A 27,681-nucleotide genomic window follows, 5' to 3' on the forward strand; every position below is an offset into this window, starting at 1 on the left:
CGGGGGACACCCCCTGGGGGGGAAGGGCAGTGGGTGCAGCCACCTCCACTGTAAGAGCCATCTGTGTGCCACTGTCATGGTCGCTCACGTTAGTCCCAGCGTTAGGCATCCTGATCACTTAGTATTTAACAAGAGCCAAACGTGGAGCTTAGAGACTGAAAAGGTTTTTCTTCTTTTTTCTCTGTTTTTAACTCTCACATCCAAATGCGCAGCTCCCCGTTGGCTGGACCCAGGTCCCAGGGCGTCCCTGGTCACCTTCCTCCCAAACTCGCTGTCTGTCTTGCTGGAACACGGACTGGGGTCTGGCTTCACCCTGGGGCTAAGGTTGGCAAGATGGGTTCACCGTGGCCACCATCCCAAGCACTGAGAAGTGGCCTGTCACAGAAGATGGGATTTCTAGATCTTTCCTGGGCACACACGACTTTAAATAAAACGCTGGGGGTGGGACAGCCCTGGGGACAGGGCTGTCCTGGAGCAGGGCCTGACTCTGCCCTACTTCCTATACAGGTCTTTTTTTTTTTTTTTTTCCTTTCGATGCAACGATTACAAACTGAGATCCACTGGGACCTGGGACAGGCAGCCACACACACCAGGCACCGCCCGAGAGGGCGCCTCCCCATCAGGACAGTGTCAAAAAGTTCGGCCCAGATGGTTCCTGATGGAAATAAAAGTTTTTGATAAATGGACCCAAAGTCTCTGAAGAACGAGGCGAGGCTTCTGGGTGGACACCAAGCGGGGCCTCTGAGCCCCCGTACCACGTCATCGGTGTCACCTGGGGAAGCGCAGCCTGGACTTGCTCCAGAGGGCGGGTGTCACTGCAGGTCCCTGAGGTTGATGGTGCTTCCTGGTGCCTGTGCAGCCACTGGCCCGGCAGTGCCTCCGGGTCCGTAGGGACCTCCTGCCAAGGCAAGGGAAGGGTGAGTGGAGAGGGATAGCAGTGCAGGGCAGGAGATCCCAGCCACCTGTCACAGCAAGGTACAGGGCCCCAGAGAGCCAGAGGCAGTAAAGCACCCAACTCTCCTTCAAGGACAACATGCTCTCTTCTTGCTCCAAACCCAGGCTTCACAAACACACCCGGGGCTCTGCCCGAGACCAGCCCCTTTTATCTTGAGAGGTTCTCACTAAGTTGCTGAGGCTGGCCTCCAACTTGCAATCCTCTAGCCTGAGCCTCCCAAGCTGCTGGGATTACTGGTGCGCGCCCCTCTGCCCAACTAACCCACTTCTTTAATATCTGAGCTCTGTGTTCCTTCTTACAAAGACCAGATCACTTTGGGTTAGCTGTGGAACCCACTCCCCACTTTGTCCGTGGGACACGGCCCTCCCAAGGTAGCAGATGTCCGTGTCAGCAGTGGCTGAACAGGACAGCGGGCCCCGCTGCACCAGCCCCCATCTAAGTCACCTCCCCTGTATAGGAAACGTCTCGACTGTGTCACCATCAGGGGGTGCGGGGAATACCTCAGGCTCATCATCAGCTCACTACCTAACTTCCTCAAGAACAGTCTAATAGGCTTCGTGAACAGGAGAGACATTATTTGAATTATTTTTTGGTACCGGGAATTGAACCCTGGGGCTCCTAACCCCTGAGCCCTGTCCCCTGACCTAATTTGCATTTTATTTAGAGACAGGGTCTCACTGAGTTGCTTAGGGCTTCACTAAGTTGCTGAGGCTGGCCTCCAACTTGTGATCCTCCTGCCTCAGCCTCCCCAGCCACTGGGATGACAGGTGTGGGCCACTGTGCCCAGCTAGGATAGACACTTTTGAGGTTTTCTGACATGCTGCCAAGCTGTCCCCTGAAGTGGCCCCTCCTTACTTGATGTGTTTTCTCTATTGAGGATCATTCCACAGTGCAACATAATACAGTGCTGACTTACTACTGCCATGAGTTTAAAACGTTCACATTGAACCCAGATTGTCGGGAACTTGACCAGCTACAGTCTTCCACTGTGTCACATCCAAATCCGAGTCACCCACAGCTCCTGGCCCCAGCCACTCGCCCAAATGACTAATGAATGGGTCCGGGTTAAACAGTGGCCGGCTTGCTTCTCTCAGGAGAAAGTAACTGGAGTTTAGTATAAAATAGTTCCCAGGTACATTAAATGTCACCTTGTCTGTAAGGAGAGTGACAAGGAACAGCAGCTCTGGGCTTCCGGGTCACCCTGTCACTGGCTCACCAGCAGTCTCAATGGCAGGCCCAGCTCAGCAGCTCCTGTGCGCCATGAGCCCGCTCCTGCGAGTTCAAAGCTGGAGGACAGTGTTAATTAATAAGAGAATAATAATAGCCAGGCATAGGAGGCTGAGGCAGGAGGATCACAAGTTGGAGGCCAGCCTCAGCCACTTAGCAAGGCCCTGAGCAACTCAGGGAGACCCTGTCTCTAAATAAAATATAAAAAGGGCTGGGGACGGGGCTCAGGGGTTGAAGGCCCCTGGGGTCAATTCCCGGTACCCCCACCCCCCAATAATAATAATAATAATAAATAAATAAGGACTCCAACCTGGAGGACGCAGACAGGCAAATCCAGGGTGAAGCAGGGGTGGAAGGCCGAGGGCTGGGGACTGAGGGCCAGAGGCAGGACTCCTTCACCCGAGGGATCATCCTGGGGAGGCAACCGCCAGCAAGGCCTGTCAGCTGTCTGTCTGGCAGCTCCCACAGGCCCTCACTGTGAGGCCCAGGAGAGCCTGCCCGCCCGCCCCATGGAGACCCAGGGACCCAGCGGTGACTCCTGGCCCTCACTGTCCCAGCCTGGTCCTAGCTCAAGGCGCAGCAGAGGAAGCTGGCCCTGGAACCTCCTGCCTGGCTCCCAGGTCACGCGGACCAAAGTCCTCCCCTGCGACCCAAGGCCAGCTTGCCCCTGGGAGGTGGGTCCTGATACCTTCTTAGGCCAGACAGAGGGGACACGCTGCATGGCCTGGAAATGAAAGGGCCAGAGCAGAGGGAGGTGCTGTCCGAGAGAGCAGGCCGCTGGGTCACTCTGGTCCAGTTCAGGAAGGGGACACTGTGCCCTTCACCTGTCTTGTGTGCACACCCAGCCTGTGGCCGGCCACGATCTCAACACTGGCCTTCTGTCCTGCTCCACCCCCATGTCCCACTGCCTCGGGGACCTCCCGTGTGTCAGTCACCGAGCACTGATTCGCAGTGTACAGGCAACAAAACGGGGCCTATGTGCTTCGGGGACTGGCCTGGGACTATACTAGGTGACAAAAGACAGGGAAGGTCCAGACCCAGGTCTCTCTGACCTCAAGGCTCAGAGCTTTGATGGAGCATCCTTTAAAAACCAAGGAAACAAAGCAAAAAGGGCCGCATGTCCTCCCAGCTGCCCCCTCGCAGCCCACAGCAGAACTCTCCTGCCATCGCCGCAGTTTAGAGGCCCGGCCTCTGCCTTCGCCACCTGATCTTTCCCTGGAGACTGAACCCAGGGGCCCTAAACTCCTGAGCCCCGTCCCCAGCCCTGTTCTGAATTATTTAGAGACAGGGTCTTGCTCAGTTGCTGAGGGCCTCACTAAGTGGCTGAGGCTGGCCTCCACCTGGCGATCCTCCTGCCTCAGCCTCCCGAGCAGCTGGGATGGCAGGTGTGTGCCCCGCGCCGGGCCACCTTCTTCATTTTCAACCTGGTGGCTGTGTCCCCTTGGATGGCTCTCTGTCCCTTCACCGGCCCTGTCTTGGGGAGTCGTCATCTCACGGGCTCTAGGTTGCTCTACCCTCCTGCCCACAGGGAGCCCTGCTCAGGGCCTGCTCCTCAGGTCCCACCCTCGCTGTCACCCCCAGCTCCCCTGCGGCCCTGGCCAGTCCCTTGAGAGCCTAGGACCCCCACAGCGGTGGCCCTCACCCTGCAGGGGCCTGCCCAGCACTATGGCGTCTGCCCGGTGCCTGCTGTAGGGTCACCTACGCCCCACAGTGACGCTCCTGTCAAGAAGTGCATGGGACAGGCCGGGCCACAGCCAGGGGCCGCAGCTCCTCAGCCTCTTCCTCCTATCCCAGCCCTCAGACATGAGTCGGGAAGGGCAGGTGTTCAAAGGCCTGCTGAAGTGACGGCTCTGTGGGTGCACAGGGATGGGTGTCATTTGGAAGTTCCTGCTAGGCTCCTGAGGGGTGGCTGGGCCTGTCCTGCAGGGGTTCAAGTAGGGTAGGAAAAAAAAATGGGAAACACAGCCCATGCCTGTCATCCCAGCAGCTCCGGAGGCTGAGGCAGGAGGATCGCAAGGTGGAGGCCAGCCTCAGCCACTTAGCGAGGCCCTGAGCAGCTCAGCGAGACCCTGTCTCTAAATAGAGTACAGAATAGGCCTGGGGACGGGGCTCAGGGGTCGAGGGCCCCTGGTTCAGTCCCCAGCCCCCTCTCCCTACAAAGGGGAAAGACAAAAGGCGTTATCTGCTGGAGTAAGGAGCCGTCCTAGGGCGGGGGCTGGTGTGGCCCAAGGACCCCTCAGCCCTGCAGGTACAATGGCACATGGGGGGAGGGCCAGCAGCCACAGGTACCCCATGGCCAGCCCCGGCAGCCTCCAACACTGCACCCCTCAGCAGGGCAGGGAGACGGCCACCCAACTGGGCACAGACCATCAGGGCAACTGGACGCAGGGGACACAGGGCCACAAACCTGGTGCACCAGTCCTGACCAAGGTAAGAGCTTGCAGAGGTGCAGGGAGACGGGCTGGGGAGAGAGAAGTGGGGTTACCGGGGACTGGGATATGAGACGGGCCTGGGCCGACTATCAGGGGTGGGAGGTAGTGGCCACAGTGGTCAGTGTGCAGACGCGGTGCCGGCCCCCCACCCAGCCTGTCCCCAGACCAGCACGTTCCAGGGGGCTCCGTGGTGCCTGGCCTACCTGCAGGACCGGAACCTGGACGCACTGGAGCCCGGCTGTCAGAGCGGGTCCTGGCGGACCTCCAAAGGGCCCGGGGAGGCTCCCACGTGGACAGCTGCTTTGGCCTCCCTGGAGGCAGGGAGGCCCACATTGGCCATCTCTGAGTTTCCTCTGAGTGGATTCGGGGGCTCCTGAAACGAGAGATGGGACCCAGCAGATCCAACCAGCCATCCATCGGTGGCTCTTTGCCCCACTGAGGTGGCACTGGGGACAGTCTTTCCATGAACAGTCAGTCTGCAGTGCCCAAGGGACCTGAAATCCTCAACAGGATTAGCCCCAGGTAGGCCGGCCAGGGCCAAGGACTCGGGTCACAGGCGCAGTGCCACATGCCACTGTCTTACCCATGCACTGGCCACCGTTTTCCTCCTCAGCCTCTGAGGCCCGTCTCTTTGAAGGGCAAAGAGTACCAGGGTGACGATGGGCAGGGCCCTTCGCAGGGAGATGTCAGACCACTACATCTGCTAGGGTGTTTGTGGGGGAGCGCTGGGGTACCAGGGATTGAACCAGGGGCCCTTGACCCCTGAGCCCTGACCCCAGCTCTATTTGTATTTTATTTAGAGACAGGGTCTCCATGAGTTGCTTAGGGCCTCACTTTGGCTGAGGCTGGCCTCCACCTTGCGATCCTCCTGCCTCAGCCTCCCGAGTTGCTGAGATGACAGGTGTGTGGTTTCTAACAACTGCTCTGCGTCTAGCTTCTCTTTTCTAATTGCTTTTTTCACTTTCAGATAGCAGAACAGGGCCGAGCCACGGCAAGATGGATACGCAGGGCCTCTTTATTAGCAAGAACTGTCACCTCAGCTCCTGGGCCCTCGAGTCTCTATACTATTCCATCTGGCTTTCGGAACTGTTCATAGCTGCACTTCATGCTTTAAAATCTCTTGATCACCTAAGCATGTTTTCTTGTAAGAACAGGAAGAACGTTTATGAGGATTTCTAGTCTAGAAGTTAAAGTTAACACTGTCATTACTAACACTGCCACACAAAATATATTAGAAACGCCAACAGTTATAATACCAAAAGCAAAGCTGTACTGAAAACATGAGACGGCAAGTATGGTGGCACACACGTAGAATCCCAATGGCTCAGGAGGCTGAGGTAGGAGGATCACAATTTAGAGGTCAGCCTCAGCTAAACTTAGTGAGGCCCTAGGTAATTTAGCGAGAACCTGACTCGAAATGGAAAAAAATAAAATAAAGAGCTGGAGATGAGGCTCAGTGGTTCAGCACCCTTGGGTTCAATCCCTGGTTTAAAAAAAAAAAAAAAGATCAACACATCAAGGGTGGGAAGGACTTTGATCCCCTGTTAGTTCATGTACCTTTCTGTGTTTTAATATTGCTACAATGAGACCTGGTCTGCGTCTGTTTGTGTCAATTAAAATATTTTGTAAGTCAAATTCTCAGGTGGTTTAATATAATGTCATGACACCTCTGAAGACTGAGTGTCTCAATTTAGGGGAAATGTCTGCCAGGAGTCTCAAGTAGCAAGCCAGCCTCCGAAGAGTAAGGTTGGTTCATCTTCTGATTATTTTTTAATTCAAATAAATATACTGAACCGTATTTCCAGGCATATTAGAGAAACCACTGTAGAGTCAAGGAAGGCTTCGTGCAACTACAAAGTACCTGTTCCATTACTTTTATAAGAAGACAGGATTGAAGGGACGTCTACATGACATTCACCGTTTAGTTTTGCGGTGGTGAGGCGTGTGTCTGTCACCTGTGAGACCCCGGGATCAGCTACCAGCACCAGAAAACACACAGGAGATACATCAAAGCCATCTCTTGTTTATTTTGCAAGAGCTCAATGCCCAACATGGGGGTCACACTCTATATCGTCTAAGAAGCAAGAGACAGAGACAGAAGTGGTGTCTTCCTGGCTAAATGTGTGCATGTCACCCAGGGGGTCAATCTACTGGAGAATCCAGACCCGCGTACACAGGACCAGAGATCATCCCATTAATCCTGCCAGATGTCACCATCACACTCTTCCTTTGCACTTAATGAAAGGCCACGCATTGCTAAACAGGAAATGGGCAGCAGACTGGGGTCCTGATTTGGTAACAGGAAGTAAAGGCGTTCAAAATTGTCATAGGAAAGATGATGGACTATCTCCAGAAATAGTTCATAATCTGTCACAAACTAACTTTTCGGGGGGCTGGGGATTGAACCCAGGAGTGCTTAACCCCTGAGCCCCATTCCCAGCCCCTTTTTGTAGTTTATTTAGAGACAGGGTCTTGCTGAGTGGCTCAGGGCCTCACTGTTGCCGAGGCTGGCCTCCAACTCATGATCCTCCTCCCTCAGCCTCCTGCTGGGATGACAGGCGTGGGCCACCTCTCCTGGCCAGCCCACTTTAATGGGCTCCTTCAACCTGCTGGATTGGTCTGGTGATCATCCAGATGAGCTTCAAACTGACCAGTGATTTTTTTAAAATTTTAAATTGCTTTGGGATTTGGAAGGAACTGAAGAAAATGTGTAACTTAACAGGAATGGAGCATTTCTAGGTAAGTCCCTCACAGGCCCCTTCTGCGATCCTCGCCACACTTGGCTCACCTGCCATTCACGGGTGACCTGGAGACGTGTACTACGGGATTAGATGTTATCAGCTGTATTTCCTATTTCCCTGAACAGTCTTGTAGAAGAGCTGGTTTTCCGTGGGCCAACGCGCAGCGTGTCTTGGTCACTGCTCCTTGGACTATCTGAGCAGGCTCCTGGGGGCTTTCTGGGCCCGATCACCACAGCACTGACAAGAATTGTCCCTCCTCCCTGGGTGGCCATCTCCGTGCGCCTTCCATAAAGTGGAATTGGTCACTGCCTGGTGGTGGGCTGCCTCTGGTCTCGATGGCCACCTCTGGTAACCCCACACTGAGTCACCTGTTGTCCGTTACTTGGGATCTGCTGGGTCCTGCCACTGACCAAGGCTGTGACAGCCTATTGTCACCCATGGCCTGGTTTTCTCTGGCCTGTGATGTGGCCATGTGTGATGATGGGCTCGCCTGACCCTGAGCCTCCCTGATCCCGAGTCGGTGTGCTAGGATCCCTTGTGATCTCCGGATCTGCTTGTCCAAGATGAGTGACAGGGTCTTTTTGTGCACCATGAGCCAGGAAGCTCGGGGACAGTTCTGGAGCCACTGTGCCGTGGTTTCCACTCCTCGTCTTACCCTCCACTAGCTACAGGGTTGTTGGTGGGCTGGTCTCTCTAGCCTTGGGCTCCTCCTCTAGAAACTGGGGACATCAGGACCTAAATGTCAGAAGATTGTAGTGACTAAAAAAGGGGGTAATTTCTTTTTTGGGGGGAGATACTGGGGATTGAGCCCTGGGGCTCTTGACCCCTGAGCCCCGTCCCCAGCCCTATTTTGCATTTTATTTAGACACAGGGTCTCACTGAGTTGCTTAGAGCCTCGCTGTTGCTGAGGCTGGCCTCCACCTTGCGATCCTCCTGCCTCAGCCTCCTGAGCTGCTGGGATGACAGGTGTGGGCCGCGGTGCCCGGCTAGGGGGTGACTGACACAAAGGGCTCAGAGTCTCGGCCTTGGCTATTTACCATCTCCCTGGGAGGTCTCAGGACGGAGGGTGTGCTGGCTTTGCGCATGACTTTAGCAGTTTCTACTTAGAACCTTCAAGTGGTCTGAGCATGTTCTGTCACTCGCTCAACAGGTCCTCCTGCCTCCTTACCGCGGGGCCAACCTGCTATGACGGTGGCCCTCACCGCGTGGCGCTTGGGGGCTGGCTCGTGCTCTGGGCACAGGTGTGCGTGTCTCTCGGCAACACACAAATGTGCCATCAATTCAGTGACGAGGGGACCATGAAGTAGTACTGGGAACCCTGAGGCACTGAATGTCACAGTCACTACCCTGAAGTGGCCGATTCTAGCTGGGGACTCCCTCAGGATCTCTCTGGGCGTCCCAGAGAGGTGACCACTGGGCAGAGAGGTGACCGCGTTCTCGGCAGCAAACACTCAGACCTCAGCAGAGCAGAAAGCCACCTCCCAGGCCAGGGCTAAAGAGGGAGGGAGGGCTGGACGTCACCAAGGTCCAGAAGAGGGACAGTGTGTAGAAAACTACTCCAAGAGACGTTGTCATCACTGTCACCAAACAGAACCCAGCCAGGCTGCGGCCACCTGCGCCTCACCTCCTGCCAACACTCCTGTCACCGATGGGGCCTGGCGCCTGGGACCCTGGAGTCAAAGGGGGACGAGGAGGAGCTGGGCTGACCGCGTCCTGCTCTGTGGGGACTGTCCAGCCTCTCTGGACGGCTGGAGCAGAGGCGCCCTGTGGCTGAGACAGGGCACAGGGCCCAGCCTGCCCCTGGGAAGCCACCCGTCAGGCCACAGCTGCCCCAGGGGGTGTGCGTGGGGCCCACCCAGGGCTAATGGACCCCTGACCACAAAGACGCTTCGCCCAGACTCCGTCCCCACGTGGAGCTTCCTCACACTCAGGTAGATAGCTACGCAGGGACCAGGGGACTCTTCTAGGAGGAGGAGAGACACGAGCTCAGGCCCTGCCCTTCCACTGCTCCTCCCAACTCCCTTCACGGTGGCCCTTCTGCCTTCTGGTAGCAGCAATGGAAGAGGAGGCAGAAACCTTGTCACCACGATGCCCAGAGGTTTTTGTGTGAAAGTGAAAACAATAATTATAAAGCTCACATCGCTGCCAGGTGCAGTGGCCACGCCTAGAATCCCAGTGGTTTGGGAGGCTGAGGCAGGAGGATCGCAAGGTGGAGGCCAGCCTCAGCAACTGATCGAGGTCCTGAGCCGCTCAGGGAGACCCTGTCTCTAAATAAAGTACAAAATAGGGCTGGGGACGGGGCTCAGGGGTGGAGGGCCCCTGGGTCCAATCCCTGGTACCAAAAAAATAATAAATAAATTAGATCACAGATCGACTTTTAATGCTCAATTCCACCCAAATTCTCCATGGAAACGTGTGAGCTACGACATCAGGACACAGCTCACCCCTCTGCCAGCCACCGCAGTGCTACTAAGACCCACGGTAGGAGACACAGGCTTGTCAACCTGGCTTCTGTCCCTTCTTGTCCAAGAAGGGACCCCGTGCCTCAGCGTCTGGGGGGGTGACACCGAAGGGCCTGGGAGTGTCTTAGGAAGTTGATTTTTTAATGTCACAATCCACGTGTTCTCAGATGCAAGCAGCAGACATGGTCATGACAAAACCTTCACGGTCTGGACCCTCGGGGAGGAGCGCACGACCCGTGCATCCTGCTGTGTCCCTCTCTCGACAAGCAGAGGCTCAGGTCTGGGGACACACCCAGCGTGTGCGTGGAACGTGGGTTCACCCCAAACAGGAGCAGGTGCACGGCTTCATGACCATCTGACTTGGCAATGTCCCCTCACCAGCAGCTCTGCAGAGTGGCCATGGGTGACTAGTATTATCTTTTGCTTGTGGAGACAGAATGACCCTCCAGAAATGTCCAGCTGAGTCTGCAAGGAAACTTCCTGTCCTGGGCTGGCCCTGGGCTTCTGTCTCATTTCCTTCCTTCCTTCCTTTCTCCCTTCCTTCCTTCCCCCCCTTGGGTACTGGGGATTGAACCTGGGGTGCTAACCCCCGAGCCCTGTCCCCAGACTTTATTTTATTTAGAGACAGGTCTCACTGAGTTGCTTAGGGCCTCACTGTTGCTGAGGCTGGCCTCCAACTTGCGATCCTCCTGCCTCAGCCTCCCGAGCCGCTGGGATGACAGGTGGGCACCCCACCCAGCCTCACCTTCTTTCTGTAGGGGACTGTTTTCCCCCAAGGCTAGGCTGTATCTGTCAATCACATGAAGAGCCACCTTCTCCATATATGAAGATGGCCCTGGTCCTGGGTGTTTCTCACTTCCCATTTGGAGCTGCTGTGGCCTTGTGACAGTCTAGAGGACCACAGTGCCACTCCCTGGCCATTCTTGCTCACGTGGTCCTGAAGTCCTGAGTTTTCCAGCGGGACTCTGGTACAATGCCATGGAGGGCTGGCAGCTCTGTGATGGGTCCCCCACACCCCACATCGGTCAGAATCCCCGTATTCAGTCACCCCTGGGATCTTGGCCACTCCTATTTTTGCTGGATGGACAGAAAACCCCCTACTGCCTTCCTGTCCCATCTGTGAATCTCCAAGTGTTGCTACAACGACCTTTAAAAGGCAGGATGTACTTTTTTTGGGGGGGCAGGGGGTTGCTGGGGATTGAACCCAGGGGCCCTCGACCCCTGAGCCGTGTCCCCAGCCCTATTCTGTATTTTATTTAGGGACAGGGTCTCCCTGAGCTGCATAGGGCCTCGCTGTTGCTGAGGCTGGGTTTGAACTGGCAATCCTCCTGCCTCAGCCTCCCGAGCTTCGGGGATGACAGGCGTGTGCCACCTGGCCAGGCTCATTCTCATTTTTGAATGATGGTGATTGCTGTTTTCCTGGAAAATGATCACTTTGTGGTAAGCATTCTCAGTGACCACCATTTAGCTTACGAGAGACGTTTATTTCCCTTCCCTACTGACTGGGCCATTTCCTCGGGCTTCCTTTTATCCTTGCTCGATCTGCTCAGACTAGTGAAGGTGGATGGCCTGGGGGTGCATCCACTAGATTTGTTTTGGCCCCAAATGAAAGTTCTTTCAAATCTGGATCCGACTCCTCTTAGGACTGTCCCTTATTTCCTCTTGAAATAGAGGCCGACTCCACTGAACTTTGTGACTTCACAGGAAGCCACCTGTGGCATAGGTTTGAGCCCAGCTCCTGCCACGTCCTCTTTCACGCGCTGGAACACACGCCCCGCGATGGGCAGCTCACATTCTGAGTGCTTATGAGGACTTTGCGTGTATTATCTCATTTAATCTCCACTGGAACCTAAGCAGGTGCTTTATTATGATCTTATAGAGAAGTCACCTGCTCAGGAGTGACTACGTATGACCAGCTTTTATTTCTCATCTTATTCAACTGTTTGGCAGGTTTTGTCTTCCACGTAATTTTCACTCTGTTACTTACACGTTATGCTCAGGAAACAGTAAAGGTTTCCATGTGCCCTGGTTTGTCGGATCTGGGTTCTGCACCGCCCCAGGGACATGGGTTGTGCCTTCAGACCACACCCGGGGGAGCCTGCTTCTGGCATGTCCCACATCTGTCTCTCGCTCCTGTTCTTACTGTGACACAGAAGCTCTGGGCCTCTGTCACCAAGTTCACTGTCCATTCCGGCACGCGCGGAGCCTGCTGTCCCTCCGGGTTCCTGGGCAGTGGGAAGGCAGACGCCCACCTGGAGTCCCCCGTCGGCCAATGTTCCTGTTTTTAAGGGCGTGGAGACCAGCACCGGGGTGTCATCGACAGTCAAGGGCAACACCGTGGGGCAGCCTGGGACTTCAGATCCCGTCACCCCAAACTGCACCTTTCCGAGACCCACGTCCCCACTCTGCCCTTCTAGACACTGACAGCAGGGACGTCCAGCCTGCGTTGGACGATGTCACTCCAACAGTCCCGTGACGTGGCGACTGCCCTGTTCCTGGGCTTCCTCCAGATTCCCGAGCCGCCTCCACAATCCCCAAAGCCAAGGGTTCAAACCCCAGCTCCCCCACCTTGTGCCAATGCTAATGGGGAGGCCAAACCTGACCTCCACTCACACAGGGCTGTGTCCCCTGGGCTGTGATCCTACTTAGGTGACTGCTCTGCCCAAGAGGACCAAAGCACTGACCAGGGGCAGCGGGGCGCCTCTAGAATGTCAAATGCCTCACTTCCAAACCCAGCCATGGGGGCCGCTGCGTGACCCCATTTCCCAGTGCTGGCCAGGAGAGGGCCTGGGCCTAGATGCCCTTCTCCAGCCAAAGGAAGCTGGGCCCTAGGAAGGACGTAGGTGTCCAGGGCGGGGGCTAGGTAACGCCATGACCTGAGGGTGCCGGACAGTGAGGAAGCACTTGGGACAAAGGCCAGGTGGGTACGTCCACCCAGGGATGGGATGCCCAGGGACCACCCCAGAATGTTCCCAGGCACACCACGATGCTAAGGGTGACCCGAACCCAACACTGACCACAGTGGAAGCAACAGAAGAAACTCACTAATGGAGCGAGTCGGTCAGGGGGAGAGGGGCTCCCCGCACTATCCCCCGACTGATGGATGCCCAAGGCTACCAGAGACACTAAGCGGAGGGACATCACAGGCAGGCCCAGCGGGCAGTCTGAGGAGCCAGAGAGGGCTCACGGCTCACGGTGCAGCACCAACCCTGCCCGGGCTCCTGGGAGGTGACCTGCGGGTCCTTGGGGGTGTTGGCCTGGTGAGAGCACCTCTGTACAGTGGAAACCTCAGGTCACGCAGCACCAGATCAGCCTTTGGAGTGGCTGGACACGAAGGTCAGCCCGTCCACGTGATGAGACCCAGCAGAATCCGCAGGCCCAGCTGCCCCTGGCCGGCAGAGCGTGTCTGTGTGGTCATGGGTGGGAAAGCCTGCAATTGTCCCCACCAGCACAGTATGCTTGGGACAGCAAGGACACTGGGGTGTGGGCGGTAATGTCTGTTGTCAACTCTCGGGACTGTGGCAAGAGAACTCCCTGACGGATGCACTTGGACTGAGGAACAGGCTGACAGCAGAGGAGGCTGGGCAGCGCACGACGTGGGGACACAGAGGACTGCCACCAAGGCCCCAAGTTTTCTTGAAATTATAGCAAATGGTAAGATGTGGTGGGACATGCCTGTCATTTCAGTGACTGGGAGGCTGAGGTAGGAGGATCGCACATTTGAGGCCAGCCTCAGCAACTTAGTGAGGCCCCTGAGCAGCTTAGGGAGACCCTGTCTCAAAACAGATGATCAAAGGGGTCTGGGTGGTAGAGCCCCTGGGGTCGGTGCCCAGCACCACAAAACCAAACCCAAACAGAACACACCAAGAGGCGGGTCTTACTGGAAAACCAAAGACGACCCACACGTCCCCGTTCCTGTGAGTGCACCTCAAGGGTGGGGACGGGGACGCTGCTCTTCACAGACGTCGCCAGCGCACCCAGAAGTTACTCTTACTAAGCTACGATGTGACTGTAAACAGGACAAGAGGACACTGCACCACTGACCCCAGCTGCCCATTTTCAAAATGAATTCTAAGTAAATACAAAAGATGAGTGGGATACTCAGAAACAGTACCCTAAAAGAACTCGGTGTTACTGTCACCAAAGGGTGTACCAGTTTCAATGTGCTGCACCCCACTTTTGGGAGGGCCGGAAACATAAGGCCACAACTACCGGCTCTTGTTGGGCTCATTTTGTTTTTTAAACATCCAAACCAGCTGCTCACAGAGATGTCACCGTAAAGTCTGCACTGGGGGCCACACGCCCTAGGACACACAGGGACTTCACCTACTGCTGCCCTGGGGCACCAGCAGCCCAGCCCTAGGGTTGTCACCCGGCCCAGGTGAGGGACGTGAGGCTGCTTGGTGCTCTTGTGACACCTGGCCACTCTGCAGCCGCCTGGGGAATGGACACGGTGGGGACCCCTACGTTGTAACCAGGGTGAGTACAGGGCGCGTCCACCTGCTGGGTCCTGAGGGCTGCTGCTGCCCTGTCCCCTGGAGTCTGCATGCGTAAAGGCGAGGAGTCGGCCAAGGGTGTTCCGCACAGAGTGCGGCTCTGCGTGCCCTGGGCTGCGACGGGGACCCGCCCGCCCAGCACCAGCGCCCTGGCCTCACCTGCACGGCGGGCCGCTCCTTCCTTTTTTTTCTGGGCTAGCTGCACGGCCCGGGAATCAGTTCTTGCTGAGCCCCCACTTTCCTGGGACCAAAGAAAAGGGTATCAGTCACTCGATCTCTGCAGCGCAGGACGGTGGGCAAGGGACCCAGAAATGCCCTGAGCCTGACTCCGGGACTCCCTAGAGCCCAGCAGTCACTTCCAATGTCCAGCTGAGGCGGAGACACAAGCCTGAGCCTGTCACCCGGGGAAGCCAACATGGTGGCCTTGGAGCGGAGAACACACTGGAGATGGCTTCCAGGCGGTTCTAAGGTGGCCTGTGGACTGCCTTCCCTGTGCCTTGGTGGGTCCCAAGGGGACACAGCGGGCCTGGGGCAGCGCTGTCCCCTGCTCACTGTGGACCCTGCTCTGTCCCAACAGAAGACGGCTGTCACCCGGGACACCCAACTCTCGCGACTACAGAGGGGGAAGACGGGCCCTCTGCAGCAGAGATCATACCTGGGGCCCAGTCACCACACACCATTTGTACTCAGGGACACGAGGGAGCCCAACGTCACACAGCTAGCGAGAGAATGAACAAGGGTTAGGACCGGGTCTGGAGCTCCTCCGCCTCACCCCACCATGGCTCTGGGGAGGCGCCCGCCATCCCAAGTGGCTCTGCTGTGCAGCCACCTCCCCCAGCCCACTGTCACCAGTCGCTCTGCGACCGCTATGGCAGTGCCCCGGCCACCCAAGAGCAGGACATCAGACACCAAAGTGGGTTCCAGGGGGCGTCTGGGGCCCTGAGCCTCCTTCAGAAGAGGGGACGTTTTAAGTTGGGGTCAAGTGGACATTTGGAATAGCAGGAATGTCACCATCCAATTCAACCTGTGCCTTCCAGAAAAATCTGCGGTGGCTACAGTGGACACTGAGGAAAGCAGACTCTCCCAAGAACCTTTAATTAAGTTACTTTAAGTTAGATGAAGTGGAGAGGGATATAAATATAATCAGACTCGACCGTCCAGCCTCGCCCTGGGCCACTGTCCTATGATCCTCCGGGAACCTGGCCCCACACACTGTCCCCCGCACTTCTTAAATCTACTTAGGAAAAATATCCGGGCCTCTTTTCAAATTCCCACGACCTTTGACCCCACACCCCGCTGTGCTCCTGCCCATCTGTCACTACATGAAAACACAAAGGCCACACATCCCAAGAGGAGCAGCCCCGGGTTTTTTCAAGAAACACAAACATAGGTGACAGGATCCCCGCAGTCAGAGGCCTAGGGACAGCCAGCCGCATCCCCGGGTTGAGGAACCACCAAGATTTAAGGCTCAGAGAGGGCAAGGGATTTGCTCGGGGCTGCCAGGACTCGCAGTTCCAGACTCAGGTCAAGGGGCACATTCAGTTGTCCCCAAGGGCTGCGTCCTTCTGCAAACCAGTAAGAGACGTCTGCATAGAAGGGACAGGTCCAGGACGTCCTCGCCACCCAGGTGAGGGACAGCCACATGGCGACGGACAGTGTGCTTCATACCAGGTAGAGGCCACCGGGGCTGGCAGCGGGCTCTGTGTCCCGGGCACTGTGCTGTTCTGGGGGGCTGCAGGACACGGGCGGGGGTGGCGCGTGGCCTGCCTGCTGTGGGGCCACAGGCGGGTCCCTCTCCACCTTGACGGGGGCTGGCAGCTCGGGGGCGCTGGTGGAGGCCGGGGTGGTGGTGTGTGCTGCTAAGTTGCCACTGGAGGTCAAAGCCCCTGGGTCCTGGCCCACGGGCAGGGCCACCAGGCAGCCCACGGGTCCCGTGGTCACCGCGTGCACGTCCTCCACGCTGAAGCTGCCCGGCGGGAGCACTGTGGCCGCTGTCCCCAGGATGAGGGGGCTCTCCAGACTTGGAGGAATGTCACTGTGGGCCACCAGGACCAGGGGATCCATGGGCCCCAAGGAGCTGCTGTTAGCTGGGAGGGTCCCTCCCAGGGAGGAGCTCACGGAAGTGACATCGATGGTGAGGATTCCAGAACTCAGCGCCTCCTCCGACCCCGCGGCTGCGGCACCTCCGCTGGCGGGTGGCTCCGAGAAGAGGGCGGCCAGGTCTAAGCTGCTGAGCTCGCTCTGCCCGGGGCCACTCAGCTCGCTGCTGGGGGTGAGCGAACTTGGCGCCTCTAGGGGAGGGACCAGGTCTGCAAGAGGAAGGGACACCCGTCACGCAGGGCCAGGGGACGGACACCCCTGTTACGTGGGATCTCGGGAGACAGGATCTTGGCCACATCTGCTACCCTCTGGAGCTGCGGCCTGGTGATGGCCAACAAGGGTCCACTGTAGCCAGGACACAGAGGGGACACCAAGGGAGGGGGTGGCTTGGACATGTCGGGCCCTTCTCACACACACACCTCAATCGTCAGGCTGACAAGGGTCTCTCTTTTTTTTGGTACCAGGGACTGAACCTAGGGTCCCTTGACCACTGGCCCCGTCCCCAACCCTATTTGGTCTTCTATTTAGACACAGAATCTCCCTGAGTTGCTTAGGCCTCACTGTTGCTCAGGCTGGCCTCCAACTTGGGATCCTCCTGCCTCAGCCTCCAGGCATGCACCCTGTTGCCTGGCTTGAAAAGGATTTCTCTAGAACAGATGACAGGACGTTATATGTATGATTTCCCAGAGTGCTGAAATAACAAGAAGACCAAGAGAAGGTTCCTGAAAACCGCCCTTTCTCCTGTACCACGGGGGCCACCTGAGCGGACCGTGAGCCTCCCCCTGGCAGAGTCTTCAGAAGTCAGTCAGGAGAGAGGCTCTGGCTCTGGGGACATTTTTGGAGTCAGGTTATGTCAGCTCATGTCTTGTCGAAATGTGTCCCCTTCTACCACATCACCCCCTAAGTCAGCGGGGGCCACCTGGAGGTCAACATGGGGAGTAAAGGTGGGGCCGGGCCTGGCTCTAGGATCCAAATTGCAGCTCCACCCCTGAGACCTGTCCCTCTGTCTGGGACTTGGCTGGCCCAATCTCCCTCCCTGCCTGCCCGTCTCACTTCCAACCCTAACCTGGGGCGCGATTCTGCTCCTATCTATCTCCTGCACCCAGCACCCAGCTCCCAGCTCCCTGTCACCTAACACTCACACAGAAATAACCTCGTGTACCCTCTTGCCTAAGGTCTCCACTTCGGGTCCCTGCTCTCTCCATGCACTCGACTGCCCAGTGTTCGACTCAGTAACTTAAACAACCAGCAAACCCTTGGAGCAAAATAGTGACATCAACGTAGTCCAACAACCTCCGACGATTGCCGAGTGGGGGTGCATACCACACACCAGGCTGCAGACACTTCAAGCCCCGAGCCAATAGGAGCACAGGGAGTCGGGGTGGCGCTAACCAGGCCTCCCGTGGACCCCCCCCCAGGGAATCTCCATGGGGCTCCCTGGCTGCGACTGTCGGGGAGCCAAGGCTCTGGGGCTGTTCCTCGTGCACGACTGCAGCTCCCGGGAACTTGGGCTTGCAAGATGATGCCCACCACATACCGACTTTCCTCTTCCTCTGGTTCTAGGGGTGGACCTAGGGGGACTGGGTCACCGAGCCCCAGCCCAGCCCGTCTCTGTTCTACTCTGATGCACAGTGGCGCCCCGCTGCTGAGGCCGGCCTCGAACCTGCAGGCCTCCTGCCTCGGCCTCCTGAGTGGCTGGGACACGGCCTAATCCCCCGGGGAGCCAGCAACCCCGTCCTGAAGACACCCCAGAGCTAGAGGGGACACCTCTTTACGCAAGGGCCTGGAAAGGCGATGGGGATGACCACCAAAGGTGGAGGTGTCTGGGGCGGGGACACACAGCCACCTGAACACAGGCTGACAGAGCCAGAGGACAGACGAACACTGACTAAGCCCAGCTGCAGGCGAATCCTGCACTAGACTCTGACAACACATCACCATGACAGCTACGCAGACTTCGTCCTTGAGTTAAAAGTGACAGACGTGGGCGGCAAAGGGCCCCTCCATAGCAGTTCCCAAGAGGCTCTGCCCACAGCGGGAGCTGTGTCTGGGAGGGTGCTGTCTGCCACCCAGGACAGTGGTGCTGGGGCACTGGCTAGTAACACACGGCTCAGCCTCCACGGGCCAGGAGCAGAGGCAAACTGTAGCGAGTCAGGACCTCCCCATCAGGCCCTGTCAAGGTCCCCTCCGCGTGGTGGCCCACACCTGTCATCCTAGCAGCTCAGGAGTCTGAGACAGGAGGATCACAAGTTGGAGGCCAGCCTCAGCCACTTAGCGAGGCCCTAAGCAACTCAGGGAGACCCTGTCTCTAAATAAAATGCAAAATAGGGCTGGGGACGGGGCTCAGGGGTCGAGGGCCCCTGGGGTCAATCCCTGGGGTCCACGGCTTCTGACTTCACGACCTAGCCACAAGAAGCCTGGCTCTGTCCCCTAGGGTCAGGCATACATCTCGGTGGCACCCTGAGGCATGGGGAGGTGCAGACCTTGGCGCCGGCTGTGCTGCCGCACCATGTGTGCCTTCATGCTGTGCTTGGAGGTGAAGAGTCTGTTGCAGCTGGACACCGGGCAGCGGCTTTTGGGAGCACCCACGTCCTGGAGGTGCTTCTTGGAGTGAATGTAGAGACTGCTGCGAGCGGAGAACCTAGCACAGCACCCTGGAACAGAGGAGGGGGAGAGTCACACTTGAAGATGACGAGGAACCAGCACACCCCTGTCAGGGCAGGGCCAGAGCCCAGCTTTTAAGCACCGGTGCCTCAAAGGGACGCACGCGGAGTATCCCCAGGGACAACACCACAGGAAGGAAGATCCAAAACAAGCTGCTTGCCAGGCACACTGGCCCACGCCTGTCACCCCAGCAGCTCGGGAGGCTGAGACGGGAGGATCCCAAGTTGGAGGCCAGCCTCAACCACTCAGGGAGGCCCTAAGCAACTCGGTGAGACCCCGTCTCTAAATAAAATACCAAATACAGCTGGGACTGGGCTCAGGAGTTAAAGGCCCCTGGGTTCAATCCCTGGGACCAAAACAACCCGAAACAACAGAGCAAGGTTCTCGGAGGAGACCAGAGAGACGAGGAACCCCGAAGCCCTGCCCCAGCCGTGTCTCTGGCCTGTGACCTGCCCGAGCTGGCCCTGCACCCTTCTTCCACCCCTCCCAGGGTTGCTGGGAAGGTGGAGTCCAGTCAACTCCCTGCTGTCTGGTGCAGGACAGCTGGGTCCTTGCCGTCTCTGCTGAGATGCTCCTATACACACAGCCGCGGTCCTGGCCTTGGAAGCTGGCCCTGTCCTGAGAGCCGGCCAACTCCTTCCCCTCATCGCCCAGGAGCTGACGCCCCGAGACCACGTGTCCCCGAGGCTGGAAGACAGGGAGCCAGAGCCTCCTGCTGACATAGTCACCGTCCCCCCACGTCCTGACTGCCCCGCTGGAGCCTCGCCCACAGACACAGGGAGGGACTTTAGTGCAGGGCTGGGGTCCTGGTGTGCGAGGACTTCTGGTGACACAGGGCGGGGCCCAAGAAGCAGAGGTGACAGCAGAGCCCCTCAGATGGTGGAAAAGGCCCAAGAGCAGGTGGCATTGAGGCAGAGCCAGAGCCACAGGGAGTGGGTGACGGCCTGGCCACCAGCTGCTATACACCCTTCAAGGGTTTCTTTCTTTATGTGTAAAATGGGAGTGTCCGCCTCAAGGGGACAACAGGGACAACTACAGCACCACCCACCTGCAGAGCCCACCTGGGAGCAACCCCACTTGTCGGAGACCAAACGTCCTTCTGACAATGCGCAGAGTGGCCAGACTTCTGCCCCTCGGCCCCGACCCACCTTCCCGTGGGACTTCCTCACAGCCCCACAGCAGGCCCGGGCGCCAGCAGCGCCCCCACCCAGGCCGGACCCCAGCCAAGATGGGCCCCAGGGCAAGCGGAGCAGGGGACTGGGCTCCCAGCCATGCAGGGAAGGTCCTGGATCTTGCGCAAGCCCCACCTGCCGCCCTCCCCCAACAGGGTGGCCCTTCCCTCTGTCCCTACCGCCTGGTCCATGCGCACCTGGACCTCCAGGCAGCTCAGAGCTCCCGCCCTCCCCGCCAGGACCCCATCCTGCGCCCACTCAGGCCACCTCCCAGGGCTCTGCTGAGTCCCCCACCAAACCTGCCCTCAACACAGGGCCCTGGCAGGCCACCGCGCCCTGCGCTGGGCCTTCCTCACACACCACCTCTCAGGCTGGCACCGTCCCCAGGGCTCCTGCCAGGGCACCCTTCCACTCCCCCCTCAATCCCAGGACTGTCCCAGGCTCTGACCCCCCAAACCAACAATCAGCCGCTGACACACAGGGATGCGTGTGGGCTTCTCGACTCAAGTCACCAAGCCCGACGACGAGCTGAGGTCTCACTTGACAGAGTTAAAGCTGCCTATCCCAGATCGCACAGCGACTTACGGGACAGAGTCGGGACTTGGATTCACGCAGACTGGACTCCAGAAGTTGTATATTTTTTGGGGGTGCCAGGGGTTAAACTCGGGGCCCTCGACCTGTGAGCCCCGTCCCCAGCCCTGTTTTGCATTTGATTCAGACAGGGCCTCACTGAGTTGCTTAGTGCCTTGCTGAGTGGCTGAGGCTGGCCTCCCACTTGCAATCCTCCTGCCTCAGCCTCCCGAGCTGCTGGGATGACAGGCACACACCACCACGTCCAGCTCAGAATTCATATTTCTCATCACTGCCCTTGACGCCTCAGGATTGACACTGCTTATTGAGTATCCCGTCCACTTCCAAGGTTTGAGCGATGCCTCGTGTGCTGCCCAGTTCTCTTGGTAGCCCTGCCTGCTCCCCGAGCAGCAGCACCCCCCTGTCCCCCAGCACCTGAACTCACGGGGTCAAAGGCTCATTGACTGCAAGGCTGTCAACCAGACCCCTTCTCCCCAACCAGCCCCGCCTCAGTGTCCCCGCTTCAGCTGACACTGACTGCAGCTGTGTCCTCTGCCCCGGCCCCCGTCCAGCCCAGCGTTGGGGAGGACGACCTCTCAGCTCCCAGCTGTGGGCCGCCCTCTCTCTGGCTGCCAGCTCCCTGGCGGGCACAGGCACCTGCCCAGGAGGGCTGCGGCCCCTCCCCTCCCCTCTCGTCCTCAGACCCGACTGGGCTGCACCTTGAACGTGGGCCTCGTCTTTGAACCGTGAGCTCTTGGCTGCTGCCCTTTCCTGACTGGGAGGGTCCACCCGCTGCTTCTCCCACCTTCCCCGTGCCCGGCTGGCACCTTTCGCCTCAGGCTGACTGGAGGCCCTTGCCTGCTCCCTGCCACCCCAGCAGCATGACAAGGCCCCATGAGCCCACACCCAGCCTGGCCACTCCACTTGTACTGTGTCCACCACATTCTAAGAGCTGGTCTTAGCTCTGAGCGGTCTCTGCCCTCTCTTTCCCCTTCTCCAGACTGAGAAGGCAAAGCCCAGAGAAGCAGCCGAGGCCACCCATTTGGGGACCTCCAGGTCTGCCGTGGTCTGCTGCTCCCTAGTGCCTCTGCGGCCCCAGCGTGGGCCAGCTCGGCGGGCCACACAACAGGTTTCTGTCAGGTGAACCCTGCCCCCAGCACCTTAAAGAAACCCATGGGGCTGGGGATGTGGCTCAAGTGGCAACGCACCTTTGAGACAGGGTCTATGCTAAGTTGCAGAGGCTGGCCTTGAACTTGTGATCCTCCTGGCTCAGCCTCCTGAGTCACTGAGATCACAAGTGTGGTCACTGCGCTCGGCTTACTAACAGCCCTTTAAAAAAGTCAGCCTAGGCCAGGCACAGTGGTGCACGCCTGTCATCCCAGCAACTTGGGAGGCCGAGACAGGAGGACTGCAAGTTGGAGGCCATCCTCAGCAACTTAGCAAGACCCTGTCTCAAAATAAAAGGGGGGGGGGAGTGCACTGGGGACATGGCTCAGTGGTTAAACTCCCCTGGGTTTAATTTTTGGTACCTAAAAAAAAACAACAAAAAGTGAGTTTAGGCAGGCACAGTGGTGCACACCTGCCATCCCAGCAGCTGGGGAGGCTGAGGCAGGAGGATCGTGAGTTCAAAGCCAGCCTCAGCAAAAGCAAGGCCCTAAGCAGCTCAGGGAGACCCTGTCTCTAAATAAAACGCAAATTAGGGCTGAGGATGGGGCTCAGGGGTCCAGGGCCCTGGGTTCAATTCCTAGGACCAAAAAAATAAATAAACCTGAGCTGAGCTTGGCCACCTTCCAACTGCCCCAAGATAGTGAGTTACCATTCAGAGCCACCGACTGAGCGGGTGGCAGGGCTGGAGGCGAACAGACGGGAACCCTGGTCTGGGCCTCCTTCTGACGCTGCTCCCCAGATGGGCTAAACCCAGACTGGTAAACCCCAGACTGCCACCTGCACTTACCTGGCCTTCCCCTACCTGAGGCTCAGCTCACCCACGGGATCTAGTGCCCGAGGTGGCCTGGTGCTTCATTAGAGCTGGGAGTAGTTTGACACGCTACCTTCCACAGGGCACTCGAAGGGCTTGGTGCCCAGATGGGTGATGCTGTGCCCTTTCAGGTGCTCTGCGCGGGTGAAGGACTTGCCGCAGCCTTCCACGGGGCAGGTGAACCTCCGGTCATCGTCGTGCTTCCTGCAGGGACAGGAAGAGAAGCAGCAGCTATGACCCCAGAGGCAATTCCCTGCTTAAATTCTGCAAAAATACACCAAACTACGAGCTCTCTTCACTTAGAAAACCTCGGCCATCTCTGACCACGTGTGGCTTGCTGCCTGGCTCGCTCCACGCTCGGACACTTCACTGGAACGGCCAGGCTGCCCCGAGTCCCCACAGGACAGTCGGTGTCGCTTCTAGGAGCAGCAGAGTCCCACTGCTTAGAAATCCCCACTGTTATCAAGCCACAGAGCCAGCAGAGGTGGACACAGGGCTCAGGCTGCAAGCTGGAGGGTCCCGTGTCCCTTCCTAAGGATGGCTCTTCCATCAAACCCCAGGGCCCAGCTGTGCAAGCCCAGGCATGACATCAGGGTCAGCGCTGTCATGAAAATGGAATGTGACACCCGTGTGAAGGGACGAGCATCCCTGGCACACAGGCCCTACCGGTGTCAAACTTATCCTTCGGTGTCCAAAAACACACAAAAACAGTCGTTGTATGTAAAGGATAATAGTAAAGAACACTTAGGAAACCTGTCTCCAGGGGGTGAGACTCTGAACAATTTTCTTCACAGTTTTCCAATTTTCAAAAATGCCTACACACTAGTTTTTTGTTTTGGTTTCAGGGATTGAACTCAGGGACTCTCGTCCACTGAGCCCCCAGGCCCCAGCCATATTCTGTATTCTATTTAGAGACAAGGTCTCTCCCTGAGCTGCTGAGCACATTGCTGTTGCTGAGGCTAGCCTCCGACTCACCATCCTCCTGCCTCAGCCTCCTGAGCCGCTGGAATTGTACGCATGCGCTACTGGGCCCGGCTCATACATAGTTTTTTTTTTTTTTTTTAAAACAGCTCATCCGCTTTCAGAGCTGCCAGCCCCCCAGTCAGCCGGCCTACCTTTTATGCCTCAGGAGTTTGGACATACTGGTGAAGGTCCAGCCGCAACTGTCCGAGTCACATATAAATGGCCTTTCACCTTGTCAAAGAAAAAAAAAAATTGCAAAGCAGGGTCATGCACCCAAAGGCTCTCAGAGGGGACTGTCGCCCCAGCACCCGTGGGGCGCCTGCTCCTACCTGTGTGGCTTCTCAGGTGGATCTTGAGGCGGCAGGCCTTGTCGTACTGCTTGCTGCACCCGGGGAAGGTGCAGGGGAAGAGCTCCTGCTCCCTGAAGTGCGCGCGGCTGTGGGAGAAGAGGGCGCTCACCGTGATGAAGGTCTTCTCGCAGCCTGCACAGAGAAACAGCCCGCTCTGGCCCGGGACCCAGCACACGGACGCTGCCCACAGCCTGGACGCTGGCCTCAGCCAGGGACACTGCCCACAGCCTGGACACTGGCCTTAACCTGGGACACTCCCCACATGGTGGATGCTGGCCTCAACTCAGGACACTGCCCACAGCCCAGGACATGCCCATGCTGAGCAGACAGGGAGATGGTGACTCAAAAGCCATTTCTAGAGTCCTGACTATGACCGGGGACATGTAGCCTCGTGACGGCTACAGAAGGGATGGCGACGGCGGCCACTTGCTGCACTGTGACTTGGATAGGGGCAACTAACTGACCATGGGCCCTATGGTCACAGCCATCAGAGGCCAGTCTGTCGCGCTGATCTGCAGGCAAGAGTCCTGCCCTCCACAGACTCAAGCACCATTGCTGGTCCCCAAGAAAACCCCAGGAAAATTAAGCGCCAGTGGACGTGTCCTGCCCGCCTGCCTACAGGCTCGGCTTCCTGGGCCTCCACACTTGGGGTTCCTCTGACAGTTGCCCCTCCCCGTCTCCGTGTCCCTCCCTGTTCCTCAGGTTCCTGCTTGGTTGCCTTCGTCCCCACTCCACCCTCAGTGCCTGGCGGCCTCGCCAGCCCCAGGGGCTGCCCTTGGCCATCGCTGGCCTCCCCAGCCATGTCTGACAACCAAGCTGGGCTGCTGGACGCTGGGCAGGTGCCCTGTGGAGGCACCTGTCGCCCTTCCTGAGCCATGCAAGGTGTGGGAGTGAGGGCAGGTGGCACCACAGCGCCCTGAGCAAGGCCGCCCGGGGACCTCCTTCTAGCTTCCTATACCTGGGCGACAGGGACCTTCCTAAGCCTCGGTGTCCCCTCCATCGCACCCTCCAGTGTGCTGGGGTGCATTCCCTCGGTCGCTCAAGCTCATCTTAACGTGACCCTCTGCCTTGGCAAGGCCCCCCTGTCCCCATCAGCACTGCCACCTCTGGACCCTACCTCTATGGCGACTGCTTCCTGGGATCCCCGCCATCGCCCTGGCTCAGGCTATGGAAAGACTCCTGGGGCACCTGATGGCCCTGCGCTGACTGCTCTCTGCGCCTACCAAGCCCCAGTGAGGAGCCAGTGCAACCCTGGGGGCCTTGGCCTTGACCTGCATCCCTGAACCACAGGATGAAGCTCTTATCACAGCAGGGTCACAGCCACCGCCAGCTTCGCAGAGCTGATCCGAGGGCTGGGCCGGGGCTCAGTGGTGGAGCGCTCGCCTCGCACATGCAAGGCCCTGGGTTCGAACCTCAGCACCCCACAAAAATAAAGGAGATGGAGGCGCTGCGTTGAGCTACAGCTAAAAGTAAATATTAAAAAAAAATAAAAGATTTCCAGCCGGTGGGATAAGGGTCTCCAAAACAGGGCACCCCAGGACCTGGGGACAAAGTGGCACTCTCAAGATACTGGAATCCTAACACACTTTATACCGCCTGCATTCCTAGGTTCGTGGGGTCTGTGCTCAGGACTCACACGCGAGGCACTGGCTCAGGTTATGTTTGAATGAACGGGATGGGAAACATCCTGTTGCCACTACCTGGTGATCCCACAGCTGCCACGGTCACCACCCCCCACCCAGGCTCTGAACACAGGTAGACCCCGCTTCTCTCCAGCCCATTCCTTTCCCACACTCCTGTCCTCTGGACCAAGAGTGTTCTCCTGCCTACGCTGGCTCAGAGGTCACTGTGTGGGTGTCTTAGCATTTCCAGGGGCTGCAGGTCCACACGGTGGAGGAGAAAACCTGCAGGGGACATCACCCTGCCCGGTGCTAGAAACCTGCATCCTCATCTGCAAGAGGAGGAAACCTCTTTTCCTTCACAAAGTGCTGAAGTGCAGTGAAAATGATGTCAAAGTCCAAAAGGCACAAGAAATGGGACGCGCCAGACACCTGCAGCGGGTGACTCCCTCGGTGCAATAAAGTGCTGTCCCTGGCCTTGTTTCACCTGTTCCTCCAGAACAACACTGCAGGCGTCCATGTTTCTAAACAACACACCTAAACCAAATAAAGCTCTGACTGATAAGGAAACCCCAAGACACGTCATCACTCTCACTAAAGGAAGCCGAGATGACGGGCGCTACCTGGCTGCTGCAATCCCGCAGCAGGGCAGGGTTAAGATTTCCAATGGAACCAAGCCCGGGGGAGCGCACGCCTGTCATCCCAGCAGCGGGGAGGCTGGGGCAGGAGGATGGCGAGTTGGAGGCCAGCCTCGACCACTGAGCAAGATCCTGTCTCTAAAGGGCTGGGTGTAGGTCGGTGGTCAGCACCCCTGGTGCTTTGAAAAGAAAAACCTTCAAATGCAACCCCAGCGAAGGGTCCCCGCCGGCCACCCCCAGCGGCGGGTCCCGCGGTTACCGGGAAAGTCGCACTTGTAGGGCCGCTCGGGCTCGAAGTGGCTGCGCTGGTGCGAGATGAGCTTGGCGTGCGTGGGGAAGCGCTCGGCGCACACCTCGCACTTGAAGAGGCTCTCCTGCTCGTGGCCGCGCATGTGCGCCTTGAGGTTGTACACGGTGGTGAACTTCTTGCCGCAGCCGCCCACGGGGCAGCCGAACGGGCGCAGCTTGTCGTGCGATTGCAGGTGTCGCTTGAGCTTGTAGGAGGTGGTGAAGGCCCAGCCGCAGCCGTCCAGCGGGCACTTGAAGGGCCGGCGCGCCTGGGGGCCGCCGTGCGTCAGCAGGTGCACCTGCAGCTGCTGCTTCTTGGCGAAGGCCAGCGCGCACTGCGGCTCGGGGCAGCGGTAGCCCCGGGGGCGCGCGGCGGCCGGCGGCGGCGGGGCCCGGGGGCGCGGGCGGGCGCGGGACGGGCGGCCCCGGCGCGGGCGGCGGCGCCAGCGTGAAGACGCCGCGGTCGAGACGCACGAGCAGGTCCCGTTGGTCGAGGGCGACGGCGCCTGCGAGGGCCGCGCCGGGGGCGGCGGCCGGGCCGGGGCCAGGGCCTGGGGCTCCGGGCGGCCGGCGGGGCTCGCGCCCGGGCTGGGCTCGGCTTCCCGCCTTCCCGGGGCCTCGGCGGCAGCGCCGCGCGCCACCTCCATCAACACCACGAAGGCGTCGCCGCCGTCCTCGGGGGGCGGCGGGCTGGGCCCCGGGGGCCTCCTCACGCCGCGGCTCGGGCCCGCCATCTTCCGGGCCCCGCAGCAGCAGCAGGCGGCGGCGGCCCGGGCCCGCGCTCAGGGGCGGCCCCGGGCCGCGGCGTAGCCGGCCGGGGCCACCGCCGCCGCCATGTTGGCCTCCGCGCGCGGCCGGGGCGGCGAGCAGGGCTGGGAGGTCCATCTTGGCCCAGCAGCGGCGTCGGTGCCGCCGCCTCGCAGGAAGAGCGGTCCGCCCCTCCCGGGCATGCGCGCGACGCCGAGTGGCCGCCGCCAGAAGAGGTCGCCACCAAGGCCCGGCGCGGAGCACGGCCTGGAGTCCAGC

The 27,681-nt window shown here is 58.6% G+C and overlaps 1 protein-coding gene across 1 annotated transcript; it reads right to left on the reverse strand.

Annotated features, from left to right (window-relative positions):
• Nucleotides 1-104: 104 nt before the first annotated feature.
• ZXDC (ZXD family zinc finger C) lies at nucleotides 105-27,681 on the reverse strand. The gene is given in 15 exon segments (XM_081275960.1): nucleotides 105-898; nucleotides 2,493-2,594; nucleotides 4,590-4,643; nucleotides 4,818-4,987; nucleotides 14,473-14,554; nucleotides 14,969-15,031; nucleotides 15,982-16,622; nucleotides 18,897-19,067; nucleotides 22,871-23,001; nucleotides 23,913-23,991; nucleotides 24,090-24,242; nucleotides 26,627-27,080; nucleotides 27,082-27,182; nucleotides 27,185-27,356; nucleotides 27,358-27,681. Coding segments are annotated over 15 exon segments (2,835 nt in total). The 5' UTR covers nucleotides 27,541-27,681; the 3' UTR covers nucleotides 105-619.

The sequence above is a fragment of the Spermophilus citellus genome (assembly GCF_964194105.1).
Source record: "Spermophilus citellus genome assembly, chromosome: 19".
Classification (NCBI taxonomy): domain Eukaryota; kingdom Metazoa; phylum Chordata; class Mammalia; order Rodentia; family Sciuridae; genus Spermophilus; species Spermophilus citellus.